The sequence below is a fragment of the Physcomitrium patens genome, chromosome 7 (genome assembly GCF_059467195.1).
Source record: "Physcomitrium patens ecotype Gransden chromosome 7, ASM5946719v1, whole genome shotgun sequence".
Taxonomy (NCBI): domain Eukaryota; kingdom Viridiplantae; phylum Streptophyta; class Bryopsida; order Funariales; family Funariaceae; genus Physcomitrium; species Physcomitrium patens.
The window spans coordinates 17,459,911-17,480,642 of NC_143416.1; the positions used below are offsets into that span (position 1 = coordinate 17,459,911).

General features: G+C 36.2%; 1 protein-coding gene across 2 annotated transcripts; it reads left to right on the forward strand.

Annotated features, from left to right (window-relative positions):
- Window positions 1-15,008: 15,008 nt before the first annotated feature.
- On the forward strand, window positions 15,009-20,716 carry LOC112285124 (aspartic proteinase nepenthesin-1). 2 transcript variants are annotated; one of them, XM_024525674.3, is made up of 12 exons: window positions 15,009-15,604; window positions 16,318-16,438; window positions 16,720-17,159; window positions 17,314-17,470; window positions 17,670-17,752; window positions 18,047-18,143; window positions 18,628-18,697; window positions 18,886-19,137; window positions 19,604-19,728; window positions 19,927-20,031; window positions 20,194-20,291; window positions 20,421-20,716. In XM_024525674.3, exons 1-12 carry the CDS (start codon window positions 15,318-15,320, stop codon window positions 20,623-20,625), a joined length of 2,040 nt encoding a protein of 679 aa, XP_024381442.1. In that variant the 5' UTR covers window positions 15,009-15,317; the 3' UTR covers window positions 20,626-20,716. The 2 variants fall into 2 exon arrangements, with proteins under 2 accessions (XP_024381442.1, XP_024381443.1); XM_024525675.3 differs by having other exon boundaries at window positions 20,424-20,716.
- The last annotated feature ends 16 nt before the right edge of the window (window positions 20,717-20,732 follow it).

Consider the following 20,732-nt stretch of genomic DNA (forward strand, 5'->3'; position numbering starts at 1 on the left):
GTAAGAAGTTTAAAACATATCATATTAATTTTCATTGATTTAAGCCTTGATAAATAAGTGTCTAAAAACTTAGGAGCTGCCATCATTACTTGACTTATTCCTCATAAAGAATAAAAACTCTTCACGACTTTTAAATAATTGATTGTTCTATGTAATAGCTAAAATAATAAATTGTTTCAAAGATTTTGCTTTTGACATTGTTAATAATAAATCTTTGATATTATCCTTGAATCCATATTAAAATTTACTGATAAAAGCTTTGTCATTCTAATCACCTTCACAAATGAGGTTTTAGAATTTAATAGTATATATGGTGGCTAACCATAATTCTAGAAATGAATTCAAATCATAAAAGAGTAATGAATATTTTTCTATTAAAGGTATAAATCAAAATAAAAAACTTCTAGATAGAAGTGTGCCTATAAATCCACTTTGAGTAAATCCATTAAGACATTAGAAAGAATGCAATCTTTGATAGAGATTGACTTATTGTAAAAATCCTTGAAATTTTTATCTTATTCCATCAAACTTCTGAAGTATACTAATCCTTGTCCCTATTATATTTGTTGAAGCAAAACTTCCTATATTTGGTTGTGATTTCAATCTAATTACTTCTTTCAATTGCACAACCTCTTGATGCAGATTCTAAACTTCTTCCATAGGCATAAACTTAGTATTTTTTTGGTTGGCGCTTGTCATGCATGAAATTTTCATCCTAAGGATATTGACAAGTTTGTGAAGATATGTAATAGTTATAAATCTATTTTCATTTTTGTCAAGTATAACATCTATAATTTTTCCTTTTATTTCAAACAATTTGATAAATCTTCAAGTCAAATTAGAGGAAGATAATCTGCAATCTCTAATATTGAATAAAAATTTCCACAAAGATGGATAATCTATTTTTTTAAAGAAAGAATTAATATTAAAAAATTAAAAAATTAATTTAAAGGTGGATAATTTGTAATATTCAAAATACAACAATAAAAGTGGGATAACCTAATCATTTCTAAAATAAGATAAGAATAATGACTTAGGAATTTTGTCAAACTATCAAGGACATAATCTTCAAAAAACTAAATTGCCGATACACTCTTATATCACTCAAAAAGACTAGACTATCACTTAAAGATGATATAGTATTAAACTAAAGTGACTATTGACAAAGATAAGAAGACTAGAAAGTCTTGAAATAAGACTAAGAATTAGAAAAGTGTTGACAAGGGTAAAGAAGGCTTCACTCTTGCCTCTATATACACTCTTAATTAAAGTTTATGTGGCAATGTCTTATAAGACCTCCAAAACATGTTGACTTTATAAGACACATATCTTAAATTGCAAGGATTTTTTTTATATGTGCGCCATGTAGTTAGCTTATTCTGCAAGCTATCAACATGTGATGAACTTGTTAACCAAATTTCTAACCTACCAATTAATTAAAAATATATATAAAGTCAAAGAAATATCTATGAAGTTTCTAAAAAGCTTTTGTTTAGAATATTATGAAATAAATTTATTTTTACCTACTTCTATTTAATCATATAGAAAAATATTAGAATAAATATGTATGTCTGTGACAAGTTCTTATCTTCTTTTTTCCTATTTTTACTCTTTATTTTCATTCTTTCTATTTCTAGTCTTTATTCTTAGCCCATATTTTTTATTTCAATCCATATCTTTAATATGACCACGATATATTAGTAATAGTTCCAAATTTTTTGTATATAATGGAATATGATAAGTGTGAGATAAAGTAATAAAAGAGAGCTATACAATATAAGATGACTATTGATATAAATATTTGTAGTGCCACAGATAACAAGAATAGCAATGAAAAAATACACAAATAAATAACAATCATAGTAGTCAATTTAAAATAGCAATTGATGCTTGTATTTAAAGGGGCATAAATCATATAATATATAATATAGAATTATTTTATGACAATGTGCACAATTACGATAAAAGTTTATATATTGATATCATGTGCATGTAATCTTCATCTTTTCAATACCATAAATATCTCTTATAGCCATCTATAAAGCTCCAAGTATGTTTTTTTCACAATTTGTAACTTCTTGATTGGCACTAAAAATATTTTAAAAATATTCTAAAGATTCTTTTTATTCTCAAGATAAATATTGTTACCTGGATGATGAGAAGAATTTTTTAAATGTCCTTCAAATATAAAAATAAAAAAAATTACAAAAATTTACTTATTAATAACAATCAAAAGGTCAATATAGAATTTGGACTTCATTACTTATTTTTTTAATATTGCAGCATCAAAAATATAATTGTGGTGGATATTATTAAATTATACAATTTGAGTTTTGCCATCAGTATACAACAAAAAGTTTTCAGTTTAAGAAATTGTATTGCACATTCATGTCTTTCAATATTCCCATGAGTTGTACAAAGAATAATACATGATCACACAAAATATCAAGCTCACAACACCATAATATACCACCACATTACTTGTGAAAAGTATACTAATCTCATAGATATGTCTATAAAACAGCAACAATATTGTTTTAGCTTTAGCTTTCTCTCTCTTTCTTGCTTTATCTCTCAGTCACACACTATCACGGACATATGCATGTAAGCCAATAATTATATGTATAAATAGGTAGAAGTAAGTAAAAGTAGATAAAAATAAGTTAATTCTATAGTATTTAGTATGGAAGCTTCTTAGAAGCTTTATAGACGATGCTTTAACTTTATATGTGTCTTTAATTGACTTTTTGGGATTCGAAACGTGGTCAACAAGTTAGCCATGTATCAAATATATTGTTAGCTTGAAGATCAAGCTAACTATGTGGCCTACACGTAGAATAACTTGCCTTGTAAGTCAAGGCATGTGTCCTACAAAGTCAACACATATTGGAAGTACAAGAGTACACCTACAATAATAGAACTTTGCCTAATCTTGATTAAGAGTAGATTACCACTTTTTTTTCTTAATAAGACACAAGCATATTAGAAGTTGTGGATTACCCTCTTCTAAACTGATATTGTCTTTAGTATTTTTTTTGTTCTCAAGTCCTCTCTTCTATTTGTCTTAAGCAATATTAGACATCTTTTCTTTTCTAAGTGTAATCATGGCAAAACTTGCTGAAATGAAGAAAATAATGGCACAAATACAAGAACAATTGAAGGAGTTAATGCTTGCGATGCATCAACTCAATTTACCACCACAAAGAGCAACAAGATTGGAAGGAAGTGAAGATATAGAAATCATTGAAGCTGCTTCAACATCCACACCAAATCATGTTCCTTTTCCTATAGTGGAATGCCCTTCCATTATTAGAGAACCAAGAATTGCCCTACCCAAGAAGTTTGATGGCACCAGAACCCAGTTTCGAGGATTTATCAATCAAGTGTAACTTGTGATTGAACTTCAACTCCAAAGCTATCTAACTCTAGCATCGCAAGTTAGATTCATTGGATCTTTCAAACTCAGCACAATCATGGTTTTTATCTTTTCTTGAACCACGAGATCCAATATTGGATAATCTAGAGGCTTTTTTGGTAGAGTTTTGATCCATATATGGAGAATATGATACAATTCGTATTGCAACCAATAAGATCCATATTTTATGATAAGGCAATCGATCAATAATGTTTTATACTTTATAATTTTGATAACTAGCAACTGATATCAAGTGGGCTGATGCTGCACTTATTAGCCAATTTCACTATGGATTACAATATGAGGTAAAAAAATTAATGCTCAACTTACTTCATCCTCAAACATTGAATCAAGCAATTGACTTTGCTGTGAAGTGCGACATTCACCTTTTTGAATTCCCATCTGAGAACCGTATAAGTAGATCTCAATGTTACTATAATTCAATGGCAACACCAACACCTCTTCAACACATACATTCGGAAGTAGAGGATATGTAAATTGATGCAGTACGTTTCAAACCTCTTACTGAGCAAGAAAAGACTCGTCGTCATCAAGAAGGATTGTGCTTATATTGTGGAGAACCTAAGTACAATGCTCAACATTATCCAAAGAAGCGACGCAACCATAAAATGAGGAGTACGGCGATCAAAAAAGATAGCATGTCGGAAAACGAATTTATCCAGCTACAATAGGGACCGTGAGGCTAGAACATTGTACAATGGCTAATGAAGGTCCAATCCTCTCCTTAGAATCCTCTCCATGTTTTACGATAAATATTATTCTAGGATCTAAATATCTCAAAGCCTCTGCCTTACTAGATTCAGGAGCCTCAACATGTTTCTTAGATAAAAAATTTGCTAAAAGACATAACATATTTTTAATAAAGAAAATTAAACCTGTTCATGTAGAAGTCATAGATGGTCGTCCGTTGTCTTCACGAGATATTATTCATGAAACCCTTCCTATAGAAATAGCAACTAATACTCATAGTAGTTTTGTAATATTTAATATCATTAGATCTCCTTTTAATCCAGTCATTTAAGGTATATGATGGCTAAAAAAATATAATCCTAAAATAGATTGGACTTCTCGTAATCTTGACTTTTCTAAAAGTATACCTAAGAGTGTAGTTAATCAAGTAGAAAGTCATAAGTCTAGAATAACTAAACCTATATTTGTAGGTGAAAGTACTTTCTTGCATGCTACAAAAGAAGGATCACCTTGTGTCATTTATGTCACACCTGTTTTTATTGGTGGAAAGACTTCAAGTGGCATTCCAAGCCAATATCAAGATTTTCAAGATGTATTTGAGAAAAAAAATGCGGATACTTTTCCAGAACATCATTCCTATGACTACTCAATTGACCTTCAAGAAGGACCACAACCGTCATTTGGACCAATCTACAATTTATCTCAAAATGTGTTAATTGAACTCAAGGAGTATATTGAAGAAAATTTAGCCAAGAACTTTATATGCCATTCCAAATCTCCAACAAGAGCTCCAATTTTATTTGTGAAGAAAAAAGATGGATCATTGCGGATGTGTGTTGATTATCGATAACTCAACAAAATCACTATAAAAAATAGGTACCCGCTACCTTTGATATCTGGACTTCTTGATCAGTTGAATCAAGCTAAGATCTATACAAAAATAGATCTATGAGGAGCATACAATTTGGTACACATCAAAAAAAGGAGATGAATAGAAGACTGCGTTTCGAACAAGGTATGGACATTTTGAATACAACATCATGCCTTTTGGACTTACAAATGCACCAGCAACATTCCAACATCTAATGAATGATGTCTTTCGGGAGTTTTTAGATGATTTTTTTATCTATTATCTAGACAACATGTTAATCTATTCTAAGAACGCAGAAAAACATAAACTTCATGTTTGCCAAGTATTACAAAAACTAAGAGATGCAGGACTCTATACCAAGATAGAAAAGTGTATATTTCATACTACTCAAGTCGACCTCTTAAGATACATTATTTCAAATGATGGACTTATAATGGATCCTAAGAAAGTTCAAACTATTATGGATTGAAAGATCCCAAAAATGGTAAGAGATGTCCAATGCTTTTTGGGATTTGTCAATTACTATCGGATCTTCATCAAAGACTTCTTTCAAGTTGTAGCCCCACTTACACGTTTGACTTGCAAAAATAAACTTCAATGAAATCAAGAAGCAGAAGTAGCATTTGAAGCTTTGAATACAGCCTTTGTTTTTGCACCAATCTTGTATTACATCGATTTTTCTAAGCCATTTTTTATGGAAACGGACGCATCAGACTTTGCTTTGGGTGCCATATTGTTACAGATAGGAACAGATGATAAACTTCACCCAATAGCTTTTCATTTCAGAAAATTTTCAAGAGCCGAGATCAACTACGAGATCCATGACAAAGAACTTCTTATAATTGTAGATTCGTTTGAAGAATGGTCCCATTATCTGGAAGGTGCTTCTAGCCCAGTCACAATATATATGGATCACAAGAACCTTAGATATTTTATGTCAGCATGTGTTTTGAATCGTCGCTAAGCCCATTGGAGTATGTCTTTGTCAAGATTTGAATTCAAGATCACTTATCGATCAAGAAAATAACAAGGTTTGTCAGATGCACTCTATAAACGATCTTATCTTGCACCAAAAGAAAGAGATGCTGCTTTTGATCAATAACAAATAATTCTCTTGAAGCCAAAGCATCTTCATCTTCGAGCAATGAAATCAACACTAACTGTTGATTCAACTTTCATTAAGCAAGTTCAGTCAAGTATGTCTTTTGATCCTCTTATTCATGATATTAAGAAAAATCCTTCAAAGTCTCATGATACTTCCAAGTTTGAATTCAAGAAAAATCTACTATATTTTGAGGGACGCCTATATGTTCTAGAAGGTGAAGCTCGATTATGTGTTCTTCAATCTTGTCATGACTTTCCAATAGCATGACATTTTGGGTACAATAAAACTTTGGAACTAATATCGAGGGACTTTTGGTGGTCGCAAATGTGGAAAGAAGTCAGAGATTTTGTACAATCTTGTGATGTCTGCTCGAGATCAAAAACTCCTCGTCATCGACCTTACGGACTTCTTCACCCATTACCCATTCCAAAACAACCATGGTCTTCTATTACTATGGATTTCAATATGGATCTTCTAATCTCATGTTCTTATGACACTATATTCGTGATAGTAGATCGTTTTACTAAGATGGCACATTTTGTACTATGTACAAAATCTATCACAAGTGAAGAAACAGCTAAGCTCTTTCTTAACAATATCTATCGCTATCATGGATTATCCAAGGATATTATATCAGATAGGGGAACTCAATTTATATCAAGATTTTGGCAAACTCTTTTCAATATTCTAAAAGTGCATATAAAACTATCTTCGACATTCCACCCTCAAACTGATAGAAAAATAAAGCATGTTAATCAAATTATGGAGCAGTATTTAAGTTGTACTATTAACTACCAACAAGATGATTGGACAACTTTTTTGCCATTGGCAAAGTTTGCTTATAATAACATGATACATTCTTCTACAAAAAAAATATCTTTCTTTACTAATTATGGTTATCATCCACGACTTGATACTTTTGACTTTTCAAAAGTTGATAATCCTGCTTCGAAAGATATGGTAATTCATTTGTCAGAGCTACATGCAACGATGAAGGCGTAGTTAAAAACAACTCAAGAACAACAAAAGGTCAATGCGGATGTCTATCGAAAGGAACAACCACCATTTCACATGGGTAATAAGGTATGGTTACTTCATCGCAATATCAAGATCATTCATCTTTGTGACAAGTTGGACTATCAAAGGCTTGGACCATTTTCTTTTTCTGCACAAATCAATCCAGTTGCATATCGTTTACATCTACTGGAGTCAATGAAAATCCATCCAGTATCCAAGTGTCTCTTCTTGAACCATACAAGATAGTGGACATACTAAGAAGAAGACAAGTTCCACCTCCTCTGATAGAAGTGGACAATAATGAAGAATTTGAAGTAGAAGAAGTCTTAGATTCAAGGCTGCGTCGAAATAAATTGGAATATCTTGTCCATTGGCAAGGATATGAAAAATGGAGAACCAACAACTAGCGGATTCGACTCAAGAGCCTTCATTAGCTGATCAACTCGACGAGACATTACGATTGACACAACCTTCAAGATGACGCAATTAAGATGAAGATCTTCAAGAATGACATGTTCTTCCTCGAATAGATGGCAAGATATAATGCGTTTGGTATTACGACCTTGGAAGGAACTCTCGATGTTTGATGATTTTACTAGAGATAGGAACAACTCCTAATGGTGTTCCAAATGTTTTATTTGAAGGAAGTTATGAAGGCCTCAACAATGATCAAATAATTGGGTGGTCTTCCTGCCCTAGTATGGAACACTACTGATGGTTGAGAGGCCCTATCAATCATCTTCGAAGAGAATAAAGATCAGAGTATGTGGCGAATACAATTTGTAGTATCATAGATTTTTTCAATATATAATTACCGCTCCTCGTGGAACTCGTCCATAGAAGAGGGGGTAATGTCACGGACATATGCATGTAAGCCAATAATTACATGTATAAATAGGTAGAAGTAAGTAAAAGTAGGTATAAGTAAATTAATTCTATAGTATTTAGTATGGAAGCTTTCTAAAAGCTTCATAGACGTTGCTTTGACTTTATAGGTATCTTTAATTGACTTTTTGGAATTAGTAACGTCGTCAACAAGTTGGCCATGTACCACACATATTATTAGCTTGAAGAGCAAGCTAACTATGTGGTCCACAAGTAGAAAAACTTGCCTTGTAAGTCAAGGCATGTGTCTTACAAAGTCAATACATATTGGAGGTCCTATAGAACGTCGCCACATAGCCCCTAGTTAGATAATATATATAGAGACAATAGTGAAGCCTTCTTCACTCTTGTCAACTCCTTTCTTGCTTCCAGTCTAGTTTCAAGGGTCTCTAGTTTTCTTGGCTTTTGGCAATAGCCATTTCAATTTCTTTCTTAATATATATATATATATATCAAGTTATTTCTTTTTTGTCATCTTTCTATAAGACAAGTTTCACTTGTTTATTTGTCTTTATCATGTTCTTGTCCTTGACACAAACTCTATATTGAGTGAAGTAGATTATAGAGCAACAAATGCACATTGAATGTAATAATAGACTAAAACAAATGCAAGATGGTGAAATGGAGATGGAAATGAGAATTATTTGTATGGATCAACTGCCTTGGTGACTAATGACATTGTCGAAACGTGATAGTCTTTGAGATTCTTTTGGATTTTCTTTTTTCTTTTTTTTTTTCTTTTTTTTTCACCATTGCTAGAAAACAATCTTAGGTAATTTTTGCAATGCATCTATGAATTCCACGTGGTAACAATGTAGAAACAAGGACGAGGATTAGAAGGATTGGAATAGGAGACAATGGCTTAGGATGAGGCTATAAATGAGGTGAATGAGGATAGGGGCTAGAAAAGTGCAATAATGATTTAGACATGTGGATTGATTTAATATAAGTCTCGGTTATTTTAACATATATATATATATATATATATATTAAATGAGGTTGTAATAACAAAGTTTTTTATTTATTAATTATTTTTTATAAATAAAAATCATCAAATTTTTAAAACAAGAAGATTTGTTTCTAAATTATTATCTATAGTTGAAACTCACACATACATGTGCATATATATATATATATATATATATATTTATATACACACATTTATATACTTTAAAAAATCTTCACATAAAAATATGATTTTTTGCTCATTTTGAAAATTATTTAGTTTTTTTATTGATTGTTTTTATCTAATGTATTTTTTATTTATATATACATTAATATATATATATATGTATTAATATATATGTATGAATATATATATATATATATATTTATATATAATCAATTGATTAATATTTTTTTACAAAAAACTTTAAAATATATTAATTAAAAACAGAAAATATAAAAGTTCTATAATTTAAAACACCACTTATTTGATTTGAAAAGAGCAATGTGTCTCTTTGTATTTATTTTAAGCAAAACAATTCTTGCCAACAGCCATCTCAGCTTCAAAAACATCTTTTTATTTAAACATTGAGGCAATTTATGTATGTTTGTATATATATATTATTTTTCAAAATTCTTAGCTGTTCATTAAACAAGCATATGATAATATAAGGAAATCCAGAAACATCCAAATTAAGGACTTCTACAACCATCCGTTCATTTGTTGTTGGAAAACAACTAACTTTGGAAGGTTGGTCATATTAATAATTAACTTGGTGGTTGACATCAAATCAGCAGAACACTGTGTCAACACTACTACAGAGTGTGTAGATGTATTAGCTGTGTGGGTAGTAGTGTAATATTTACGAACTTCAGCAGAAACAGTTATTCTTCATTCATGCACGAGAAGAAACACACATTAATCCACACCCTAATTAACATCTTCTCAATATCCCACCTCCCTCATACTTCTTGTTCTTTTACTTCTATTATTAGTACTTATACTATTAGTACTATTACTAATAGTAGTATTAGTAGTAGTTCCTTTACCGTGGGTCTATGGGAGACGGAGGAGGACTGGCTGGTCCGGTGACCCAGCCGCAATCCGGGCCTCCTCGTGAACTCCGCCCCCTCTGCAGGATGGGGTGGGAAGGGAAGGGAAGGGGAAGGGAAAAGGCCTATTTGATCGGGCAAAGCTTGTCCAGCAGCTCTTGATTCCCGACACGCTAGCTAGCTTGGCAGCAGCAGCTGAAGAAGCAGTGCTATCACTGCCAGCAATCATTCTATCAATCCCTCACCCTCAAACCCCACTTGCGAATTCGTCTCTACCCATCCTTCTCCTCGTCCTCGATCCCCTCATCATGTCGTTCATGATTTGCCCCTTTTTTTTGTCTACAACGCAATCGCCGCGTCGAATGATCCATCATCGTGCATTGTGGGTAGTCCAGCTTGCAGGGAAGTGAGTGAGTGAGTGAGTGAGTGAGTGAGTGGGTTAAGGCTTCCTTACTTCCAGTGCTGCGAGTAGAAAGAAAGATCACGAGGTTGGGGTGGTGAAGCGGGGCAAGATCATGACTTTGTTTGTGTTGGCTGAGACAGCTAGACTTGGTGTGTGTGTGCGAGGACCACGATTGTCGTGGTTTGATGGTTTTTAGAGGAGGGTGTCAGTGCTGGTGATGATGGACGGTGATCACGACGCGCCCCACCACTATTTTGCTGACTTGCGGAGAGGCTGGCGCTTTTGGTAACGTGGCTGTGAGTGAGAGAGCATGGTTGCGGCTGATCTGGCTTTGCGGGGTCTGTGTCGTTGGCCCGCCGTGGACAGTTGTTGGGACCGCGCGTAGCTCAGGAGTCTTGGACGATGGTTTGACAGGACATGGGTGGAAGTTGTGTTGTTGTTGTTGTTGTTTTTTTTTTTTTTTTCTTCTTCTTTTTTTTTTTTTTTTGTGTGTTTGTTAGCTGAAGGTGGGAGGAGTTGACGAGATAAGAACTTCGCGTCTACCGTCTTCCTCTTACTTAGTTGTGAGCTTGGAACTAATCTCCTGGTCAGCGTGAATGCTCAGTTTCTGTCGAGGACTGGTGGATTAATGCGCTAGAAAGCTTGTTACGTGAATTGGCCCCATGTTTTTAGAGTTTGGTAAGAGTTTGGTCTCACTTGGTAGTTGATTGGCAGCACTTCTCAGTATCACGTCCGCAGTGTTAGCATAGGATTTGAAATTGACGAGACTAATTTCGTAATTGTCTTCAGAGACCCATTCGTAGTTACTTGTATCCAGTGCTTTAGTTCAATATTCGTCTCCAGTGAGCTTGTGCCTCGTCTCTGTCGAAATGATGGTGACCGAGCTTCACGACCCAGGCGACCTGGACTTCGCCGAGATCGATATAATTCTGGCGCAGGCCAAGCTCCGACTTCAAAGGGATCGGTGCCGAGACCGCAAGCTGCGGCGCCATATGAACCTGTCCGATATCCCTGAGAATTTTGCTCACGTGCCTCCGTGCACGTTCAGCGAATGCAGCTCGCTCGCCAGCACGCGCTCCGTGTCGCTTGACACCTCGCAGCCGGACTTCGCAAGCCGAGATGTCAGAAGCAAAAGGCGGCCGCCCAAACCACACCAGAAGTTCCAAATCTTGAGCCTAATTGCACCCATGAAGTGGCTCCGGGGATACATGGGCTGCGTCATGGCGGGCGCGCAGGATGCATACTGCGATGCGGAAGGATCAGCTGAAAGCCGCAATGTGATGACCAAAGCAGAATATATCTTCCCCCCGCCCCAGTACTCTTCTCGGTAGGAAGCAGGATTAACCCTCTAATCCCTTGCTACTCTTCGGCTTCTCATTTCCACAGATATCGCCATGGTTTAGATTGCAAAGATATATTGAGTGCAGCACTCTTGCGTCCCATTTGTTCCTGCGTCCGAATGAACTCAAAGCGGCTGAAGCTCAACCTTCTTTCCGCCTCGTTCAAGCGATTACGATCGTTCATCTCTGTCGGAACCACCACAGAACTCGGTTGCCATTCCTTTCAGCGCGGTTGTGAAGCAGCCTAGTCACAGCGACACATTGAACAAATTCGTGAAGCAATTTTGTCGGCGACGAGCTACTTCTGCAAGATGGTAGTTCTTGTATAGTACCCACCTTTGTTTCCCAAGTTGTGTGATGACTTAACGATTTCAATGGTTGTGCTGTGCGCATTCAACAGCCAACCTTCATGTCAACTCTTTCACTGGCTTTCCACAACCAGCTTGGTCTGACCAATATCATGTAAATCAGACTCACATGCTGATTCGTGATCTTATTCCTGTCTTCACCTCGCCGTAACGAAACTCATCTTCCAAACGTTAGCATCCATGTCCACATTCCACACTCTTTCAGATTACCAAATGCCAACAATCTAACTGCCTCAGAATTTGAATTTTGCTTGTGACGGAGGTGAAAAGGAAAGTGGAACACGTACGCAATATCTCGCACACAGTTTTCTCCCAGTGCTGACGCCGCTTACCTACTCATCAATCTGCTACCAACTACCGTTACCAGTGCGCCGACACGATGCCATGCGATCTTAAAAGCGACTTGCCATAATCGACCACCATCAAAGCTTGGGGAAAAGGGACAAAAACGGTGCGCGGTGGGTCTAGTGTAGGATTCGGATTTGTTGCAACCACATGAGGCGTTAGATCCAGGTGAAGAAAGAAGTTCGCCGCTGCACATGGGAGGTGCCATAAATATTTCCCCTTCTCTGTAGCCGACGCCATGAGACAAACTTGCGATGCCAAGGCACTGCTACTCGCCGATAGCTCCCAGATGGCTGTTCAGATACACTGCTGCCTACACACTCATCCTTTTGAGAAGCCCACCTTGGTTCAAGGCGAGAGTTTTGGTTCCTTAGATGATGCAATTTGACCACATTTATATCTATTTATATTTGTGTTCAAGTGGGCGATGACCGTGAGCTTCACGCTTTCGTCGATACTTTCGATGATGATAATGATGAGTTGGGTTAGCGAATTCCTTGCAACTTCGCAAACTCTGACATTTGTGTTCAAATCTATTGTTTTGGTTTAAAAGCGACAAGTGCACAAGGAGTGGTTTCCACGAAAGTGTGTGATGTATGGGTTAGGGACGTGGAGTTTTTTTTTTTTTTTTTTTTTTTTTTTTTTAATTAGGAGGTGGGATAATAGTTTATGAGGAAGAAATGTGGGGCATTTTTGTGGATTAGTGAGATTGTTGTTCATGTTTGATGGTATCATGTTCCATTTTGAGGTATAAAGTAAAAAGAAAGCTATTGGCATGGCAAAGTAAAGTAAAAATCACTTTTTGTACCTAAGTATGTATTGTATTGAAAGTATGTATTGATACCTAAGTTTGCTTTTTAAGACTATATACATGAATTTTTATTAGTTGTTTATTTCTAAAAACTATTTCTTTTGTCTTTTCTTGGGTGTTAGATTTTATCATTACTTCTTATTATTGATAATAAGATTGTAGAAAATAGTATTAATGATAATCATGTTTTTGAAGTTCCAAAGCTCAAGAGATATCCCATTAGAGCTGATATTTTTAATAAAGATGTTTAATAAGTTGTAGTTTTTTAGGTATCTAATATAAGTTTGAATTAAACTATGAAGATATGCATTAAAGTAGCAAATACGAACATACATGTATACAAAATTACATACAGAAGCACACTCAAGTGCTATTACATATCATTGCAATCCTGCACATGATTGTATTACACAATGTTTATTATTTTTATAATTTAAGTTCATTTGTGATATATTTCTATTATGTGAATATTTTGAAATATTGAGTTGATTCTTCTATTATTTAAATCTCTTCTTTATTTTGCTTCTAACTATATCACACAATAAATATTAGATGCAAAAAGGTTTTTTTTACATACTATTAAAATTCTCAAATATGACTACATTAAATTTTTGGACAATGCTATTTTTGTATAAATCCACTCTTCTAACCAATAATGTAATACCAGCATTATCGTCCAAATATTACTTATTTTTAAATATAAAATACTTTAATTTTTTTGACATTTATAAAATATTACTATTATCTTGGATTGTGATATAATAAATATATATACACTATTAATATAAAATAGTTAAAATAGTTAAAAATAGAGTGTATCTTCTTCCACCAAAGATAATCTTGTAAAATTAATATGACTACAAGATCACCTTCTTCTACACAATTTCTATTCATGTTTGTTCACATCCTTTTTCATCTTGGATATTTAAGCTCAACAAATTCTAAGCAGCTTACCCTTCGGATTCCTTTTCTCACACATCTATGTTCTCCTGTACTTGCAGTTTCCAAAATATCCAATTCAATGATTTTAATTCTTGCTGAAATTTCATGCAACTATTGCCCTCATAAATGATGGTTTTTATCATGTCCCAGGATTACCACTTAATCATACATTATCTCATTTCATAACACAAACCAAAGGTCAGATTGGGTGTTGCTCATATAAACAGCAACGAGCATGCAAGAACAACCTGTGCCATAGCAAGTCTCTGTTCTATTGTTTGCCAATCCCTTTGTTGATTTGATTTGATTTTATTTTATTACTGAAGTTGTTTGTCCATATGCACAAAGTCATGAATATCAATATGTGAAAATATTTGAAAATATCCCATGTAGTCACTTTTTCATATGTGTTATTCATTGATAGCATAATAACTCTCAAAAACCAATCTCATAAACATTCAAACCATAAAAAGTATGAAAGATGCAACCTCATTCCATGTTAGATCACAATGAATCTCAAATATATATATATATATATATATAGTGAATTTATTTTTGGTGACTAATTAATGTTCTTTGTCATGGAGGAAACATAACCAACGACACCTTTCTGACAATTGCATCTGAAATTGGTACCCAACTCGAGCACTTCACATGTACTCAACTAGGCCAGAACCAGGGAACGGAATCAGGCGACAATTCCCATGACCGTGATCCACGGTATTGAGTGACCACGGTCGTAGGCAGGTGCGGCGCAATATTACGCAGAGAGGGGAGAGGTGCCGATGGCTTTTCTCGCAGGCAGGTGGCCTCGGGACGACGGCGATCGCATCGCAGTCAGGGAGAGAGCCTTATTTCCTGGCTTCTTCGATCACTAGATCTGTCCATTCTCTTACAAAACTTAACCTGGAAGTGTTTGTGTTAGATTGCGCAGCTATAACTAGCTAAAATTTGCACTAATCCATATCGGGAGCAGCCTATAGAGGGATTATTGGTCTGTAGTGGAGTGGACTGGAGTGGACATGTAACCCTAAGGGGGGGAATTAGAGGAAGCGGGGGAGGTGGTGAGGAGGAGGAGGAGGTGGAGTGGTTAGTGTCATAGAGAAATGGGAAAAATGAGGTTTAATTCCGAATTTACTCGAGTATCGGCGATATTTGTGTTGATGAGTTTGTTGTGGAGAGAGTCGGGGTGTTTGATGGAATTTGAGAACCCTAGGAGCGGCAGCAGGGGATCGACAGGGGTTAGGATTGAGTCGGAGCGTGGATCCGCGCTCGTGCTTCCCCTTACGAGATCGAAAAAAAATGATATTGTGGATCGTCGGTTTGAGCGGCGGGGACGAAAGCTCGAAGAGAGCGCGCGTATGACACTCCACGACGATCTGCTCACGAAAGGGTGCGAATGATGTGCTACATTTTGTTAATTGTTAAGAACTGCAGATGAATTGCTTGGTTTATTTGGCAAAGGTGCTGGATTTCTCGATTTGAGCTGTGGTGTTATGGAAGATCTGTTCTTGCATCCAAATTTGAAATATTATTGTGGGCAGATTTGGTGCTAGATTCGTCGCGAATTTTCAGTCCAGTTGTCAGCTAGTGTCACGCTGCCAATCTAGATACAGCATGAGCTTTGAATTCCATCCTTGTTTGAGGGCTGATTCCTCTTGCGATACATGGAGTTTTGTTAAGGGCCTCGCTTAATTCTTATTCCTCTATAATCAACTACTGCTTCGAGAAATGAATGTGACGGAATCCTTGTCTGGTTTCTCAAGCGCTTTGAATATTTTCAGCTTTTGTTAAGTGGTTCTCTGCATTGGTGAAAACTCCACGTAATGTGGTCAGAAGCGAGTCTAAAAGCGAGTTTGATGTCTGGTTTAAACTTCAATGTTAACTGTCAAATTATTAATCATCAGTTATTGGTAGAAGGCGTTAAGGATCTCCGTTTGGGGCACCCTTCGTTTATAGTCAATTTCGAGAGACTGGCTGACCACAGAAGTATTGTATGTTGATCAATCTTCTCCTGCATTACGTCAGGTCAAGACCTCATCAGTTATGTCGAGAATGCTTTAGGTTTGATGAAGCTGCTAATCAACGCATAAGCTTGGAATGCAGATATTATACGAGCAGGGTTTTTATTGGAACACCGCCGAATGAATTCGCACTTATAGTGGATACAGGGAGCACCGTTACGTATGTTCCCTGCTCCTCCTGCACCCATTGTGGCCACCACCAGGCAAGTTTCAGTACTCACCGTTTGTTCTGCAGGGTAGTTTCTGCTTTTATGCAAGAAATTTGCAGAACTTGAGCTCACTAATTAGTTATATGGTTAATCGATGAGTACCCCTAATCTTTCAAAGTTCGTCGCCTAGGTGCAATTGGCTCAGAATAAAATGGTCGTGTAATTTAAGACTTAAACCAGATGCATGATATGGTGGCATTTTGTATGATAACTTACCTATGGATGGACTATTTAAATAACACGATTGTGGACCGTGCTTGTTGTATGTGGCGCAGGATCCTCGATTTAAACCCGAAAATTCAAGCTCTTATCAGAAAATCGGTTGTAGGTCTTCAGATTGCATTACAGGGTTGTGTGATTCTAATAGCCACCAATGCAAATACGAGAGAATGTATGCGGAAATGAGTACCAGCAAAGGAGTACTCGGGAAAGACCTGCTAGACTTTGGCCCAGCTAGTCGGCTGCAATCTCAGCTTCTTTCGTTTGGCTGTGAAACTGCGGAATCTGGAGATCTTTATCTACAAGTTGCGGATGGCATTATGGGGTTGGGACGTGGTCCGCTCAGTATTGTTGATCAGCTCGTAGGAAATGGAGCAATCGAAGATTCTTTTTCACTTTGTTATGGTGGCATGGATGAGGGTGGGGGTTCTATGGTGTTGGGAGCAATTCCGGCCCCTTCAGGCATGGTATTTGCAAAATCCGATCCACGTCGCAGGTAGGACTTATTCTAGCTTTCTCTTGGATTATATCATGTCAGAGATTATTATTATTCGAGCATAAGAACACGTGTATGTTTCTGTCTTGGGATGGATAGAAAAGAAAAAGACAAGAAAAAAATGTTGTGGCTGACTCAAATGGTTTGGATGCAGCAATTACTATAACCTTGAATTAACTGAGATTCAGGTGCAAGGAGCAAGCTTAAAGCTAGATAGTAATGTTTTTAACGGAAAGTTTGGCACAATTTTAGACAGTGGAACTACATACGCTTATCTTCCAGATCGAGCTTTCGAAGCTTTTACAGATGCTGTGAGTGAACCAGCCTTCCTAATTTTCTTTTGTGTAGCTTGCTGTTCTACTTTGTAAAAAACAAAAATGTATGTATATATATTTTCTATCTTGCTCGTAAGAAATTCACAGTTTAGTTGAAATTTGCCTTTAGAATATACTATCATTTTTAGTATAATTAACGTTATTTAAAATTTTAAATTGGTGGTTGAGAGCTCAGGTTGTTGCACAGCTTGGTTCGTTGCAAGCTGTCGATGGTCCTGATCCAAATTATCCTGATATCTGCTACGCAGGCGCAGGAACGTGAGTTTCCCAGTATTCCTCTGCAACAAGCGCATTTTTTTTGTCCCATGTTGGGACTAGTTTGGATATGTATGGCTTTGAATGCATCCATTTTTTGAAATGTTGTGAGTATGTAATTTCCTGGATGTGTAATCCACTCATTGTACTACCTCTCAGGCACCAACATTTATTGTTCTCATTGATTATTAATCTAAGTTTTGATTGTACGTAACTAAGTACCTATGAAGCGAGAATATGCACCTACTATCTGCAATTTCGAAATGTGTACTGATTGTTTGAGTGTGCTTCCAACAGTGACACAAAGGAGCTGGGCAAGCATTTCCCTCTTGTAGACTTCGTCTTTGCAGAAAATCAAAAAGTTTCTTTGGCGCCAGAAAATTATTTATTCAAGGTTGGTCATCCAACCTTACAGTTAATGTTACAAGTCAATTCCTTCCTGTTCGCTTTCATTCGAGTTTGAAGGTCTTTAAAGTTCGAAAGTAGAAAGTTCTACAATACTCAATCTTATGTACATAATACGTTACCTCTATTCCATAGCTGTAAGTGCGTGCTTTTTGATTCTTATGCTTTTCTGGAATTCCAAATTCTTCTCACCACATAATAAGGGCAGTTGATAAAGGGAATAAAATGATCCAGTTTTCATTAGCTCCTTCTGATCAACTTGTTAGGCATTTAGGTTTTGTGGTTGTCTCTTACACTGTTTAGCCCATTTCGTCTATTTCTATTCATGCAATTTGTGCTTCAACTAGTTTTGTCTTTCTTTGATCGTATGTCATCTCTAGGATCAAATATTCACCTCTCATTGTTCGTTACATTCTCGTAAATCTTTAAATTTGGCAAGATCACTGTCTCCTTACGTATCTCTCTGATCACAGCATACAAAAGTGCCAGGCGCATATTGTTTGGGTTTCTTCAAGAACCAAGATGCAACCACGCTGCTTGGAGGTAATATTTTTGGTTGTGCACACATTATACCAATGCTTGACGATTGGATGATGTTTCTAATTTATGTGGGACTCCATCGGTTTGAGATATTGCACCAATAGAGATAGCCTTGGAAGTTAAGCACAAAAATGATGATGGCAATGGTCAAAAGTCCTGTTAACTTCAGCATGTTGCTTGAATTTTTTCAGGAATTATTGTTCGAAACATGCTGGTTACTTACGATAGATACAATCATCAAATTGGTTTCCTGAAGACGAATTGCACGGAATTGTGGAGCATTTTGCCTGCTGAAGCCCCATTAACAGCACCAGCTGTCTCCCCATCTGTACCCCCGGCAAATGAAGAAAGTCCTCCAGTAGAACCACCTTCAGCATTACCTTCACCTTCTGTGAATGCCCCTCCTCCGCTCTCAACAGAATCACCGGCACCTGTATCGCAGGGTATGTGCTTTAACATGAAAGAGTTTTCTTTGATGGCTCGATTGTATACCATTGATACAATTTTTCTAGATTTTAGATGAGTGTGTATATCTTAACTATCATGAACCATGAATACTGTAAGGATGAGTGCTATAACAGTGAGTCAACCTATTTTTCTCTTGCCAAGACCAGAAACATTCAGGTTTTATAGATTTGCAGTCTTGAAGAAATCGTAATTGTTACACTGACGTTTGAGTTATCTTAGAACAAAACGTGATGGAGCTGAAGAGAATATACCATCTAAACGCATTTTTTATATTTCATGCTGATTGCTTGTCTTAGTATCAGTCGGTGATTTATCTATCTCCATGACTAGTAACAACGAGTAGCCCACTATTAGATTTCCACACTGCTGTTGTTTTCCCTCATTTCATTAGAATCAACTTCAGATTCATGTTACTCACCAAATATCATTGTTTCTTTACAGCCGAAATTTTTTTTGATAGAATTCAACTTATAATTGTATTAGATACAAATAAAACTATTATTTGTGAACAAATGGGCGTATTTCTTTCAAGCATTGCTTCGGAGCTTAATGTTTCCGAGTCACAGGTTAGAACTTGAAAATCTCTGTTCTTACTGTTGCAGCTCTACTGTTTTGGGTTCAGAAGCTGAGGTTGTTGGTTTTTTGGGCTGGGTATAAGGGTTAACATAATCCTCCTTTGTCATCCTCTTCATGGAAGTGATTTCAGGATTTTCAGTAGCCCATGTAATCTAGTTTATTTTCTTATGACTCCGAGTATTGTGCAGATAAATTCTGAGGATGTCACTGTTAAAGAAGAAGCGGGACAAGCGGTCGTGCAACTTGTCGTGTATGCAGAATCTTCGCAGCATTTTTCATCTTCTTCTGCTCAGGTCCATTACCTGAGCTTGCCTTTTCTTTTTGCACTGAGTTGTTCGTTCGCGATGAATGACGACGAAAGTTCAAGCTTGAAAAATCTCTTGTTGTCGATGCCATTATCACTGATCTCTTGTTGTCGGTGCTTCTTTTTCTGATTAATGACGTGACTCTGTCAGACGCTGGCATCACGGTTTGGAAATCATACTGTTCAGCTGCCTGCAGTTTTTGGTACATATACTCTGAAAAGCTGGAAAGGTCTGCCTCCTTCACGAAGGTAAAGCGGTTGCTGTTCTTCTCTTGATTTTCAGTGTCAAATCATTTTAAACTGTGCACAGTAGACTCAAACTAGACCTCGTACTCACTTAATTGATATCATCCCTAAGAATCCTGTGTTGTGTTTCAGCAGGGGCTGGTTTCAATCTAAAAAGATCAAGGTTGCTGCCATCGTTGCTGGAGTAGTGGGTTTGGTGGCAATGTTAGCTCTTGTTCCGAGTTTAGCTTACTGGTATATTTCAAAATACAAGGAGAAAAACCAAGTTAATTACAAAAACTTGAATGCGGCAGAAAATTCCGAAGAGGAATCGTTGATTGGTGACCAACAATTGTAGTCACCCCCACATGTACCATGGGTTCACCTGTCACTGACTTGTGACACTCTTTTATTCAATGATTTAAAAAAAATCAGAACTGTAGACTTCACCAAGCGTGTTGCATC

Bases quoted from the DNA above. Each gene is read 5' to 3' on its own strand.
- LOC112285124 (XM_024525674.3), top strand. From the start codon at position 15,318: ATGGGAAAAATGAGGTTTAATTCCGAATTTACTCGAGTATCGGCGATA. The intron at 17,160-17,313 runs GTAGGACTTATT...GTTTGGATGCAG, and splicing joins AAATCCGATCCACGTCGCAG to CAATTACTATAACCTTGAAT. The intron at 17,753-18,046 runs GTGAGTTTCCCA...TGCTTCCAACAG, and splicing joins TGCTACGCAGGCGCAGGAAC to TGACACAAAGGAGCTGGGCA.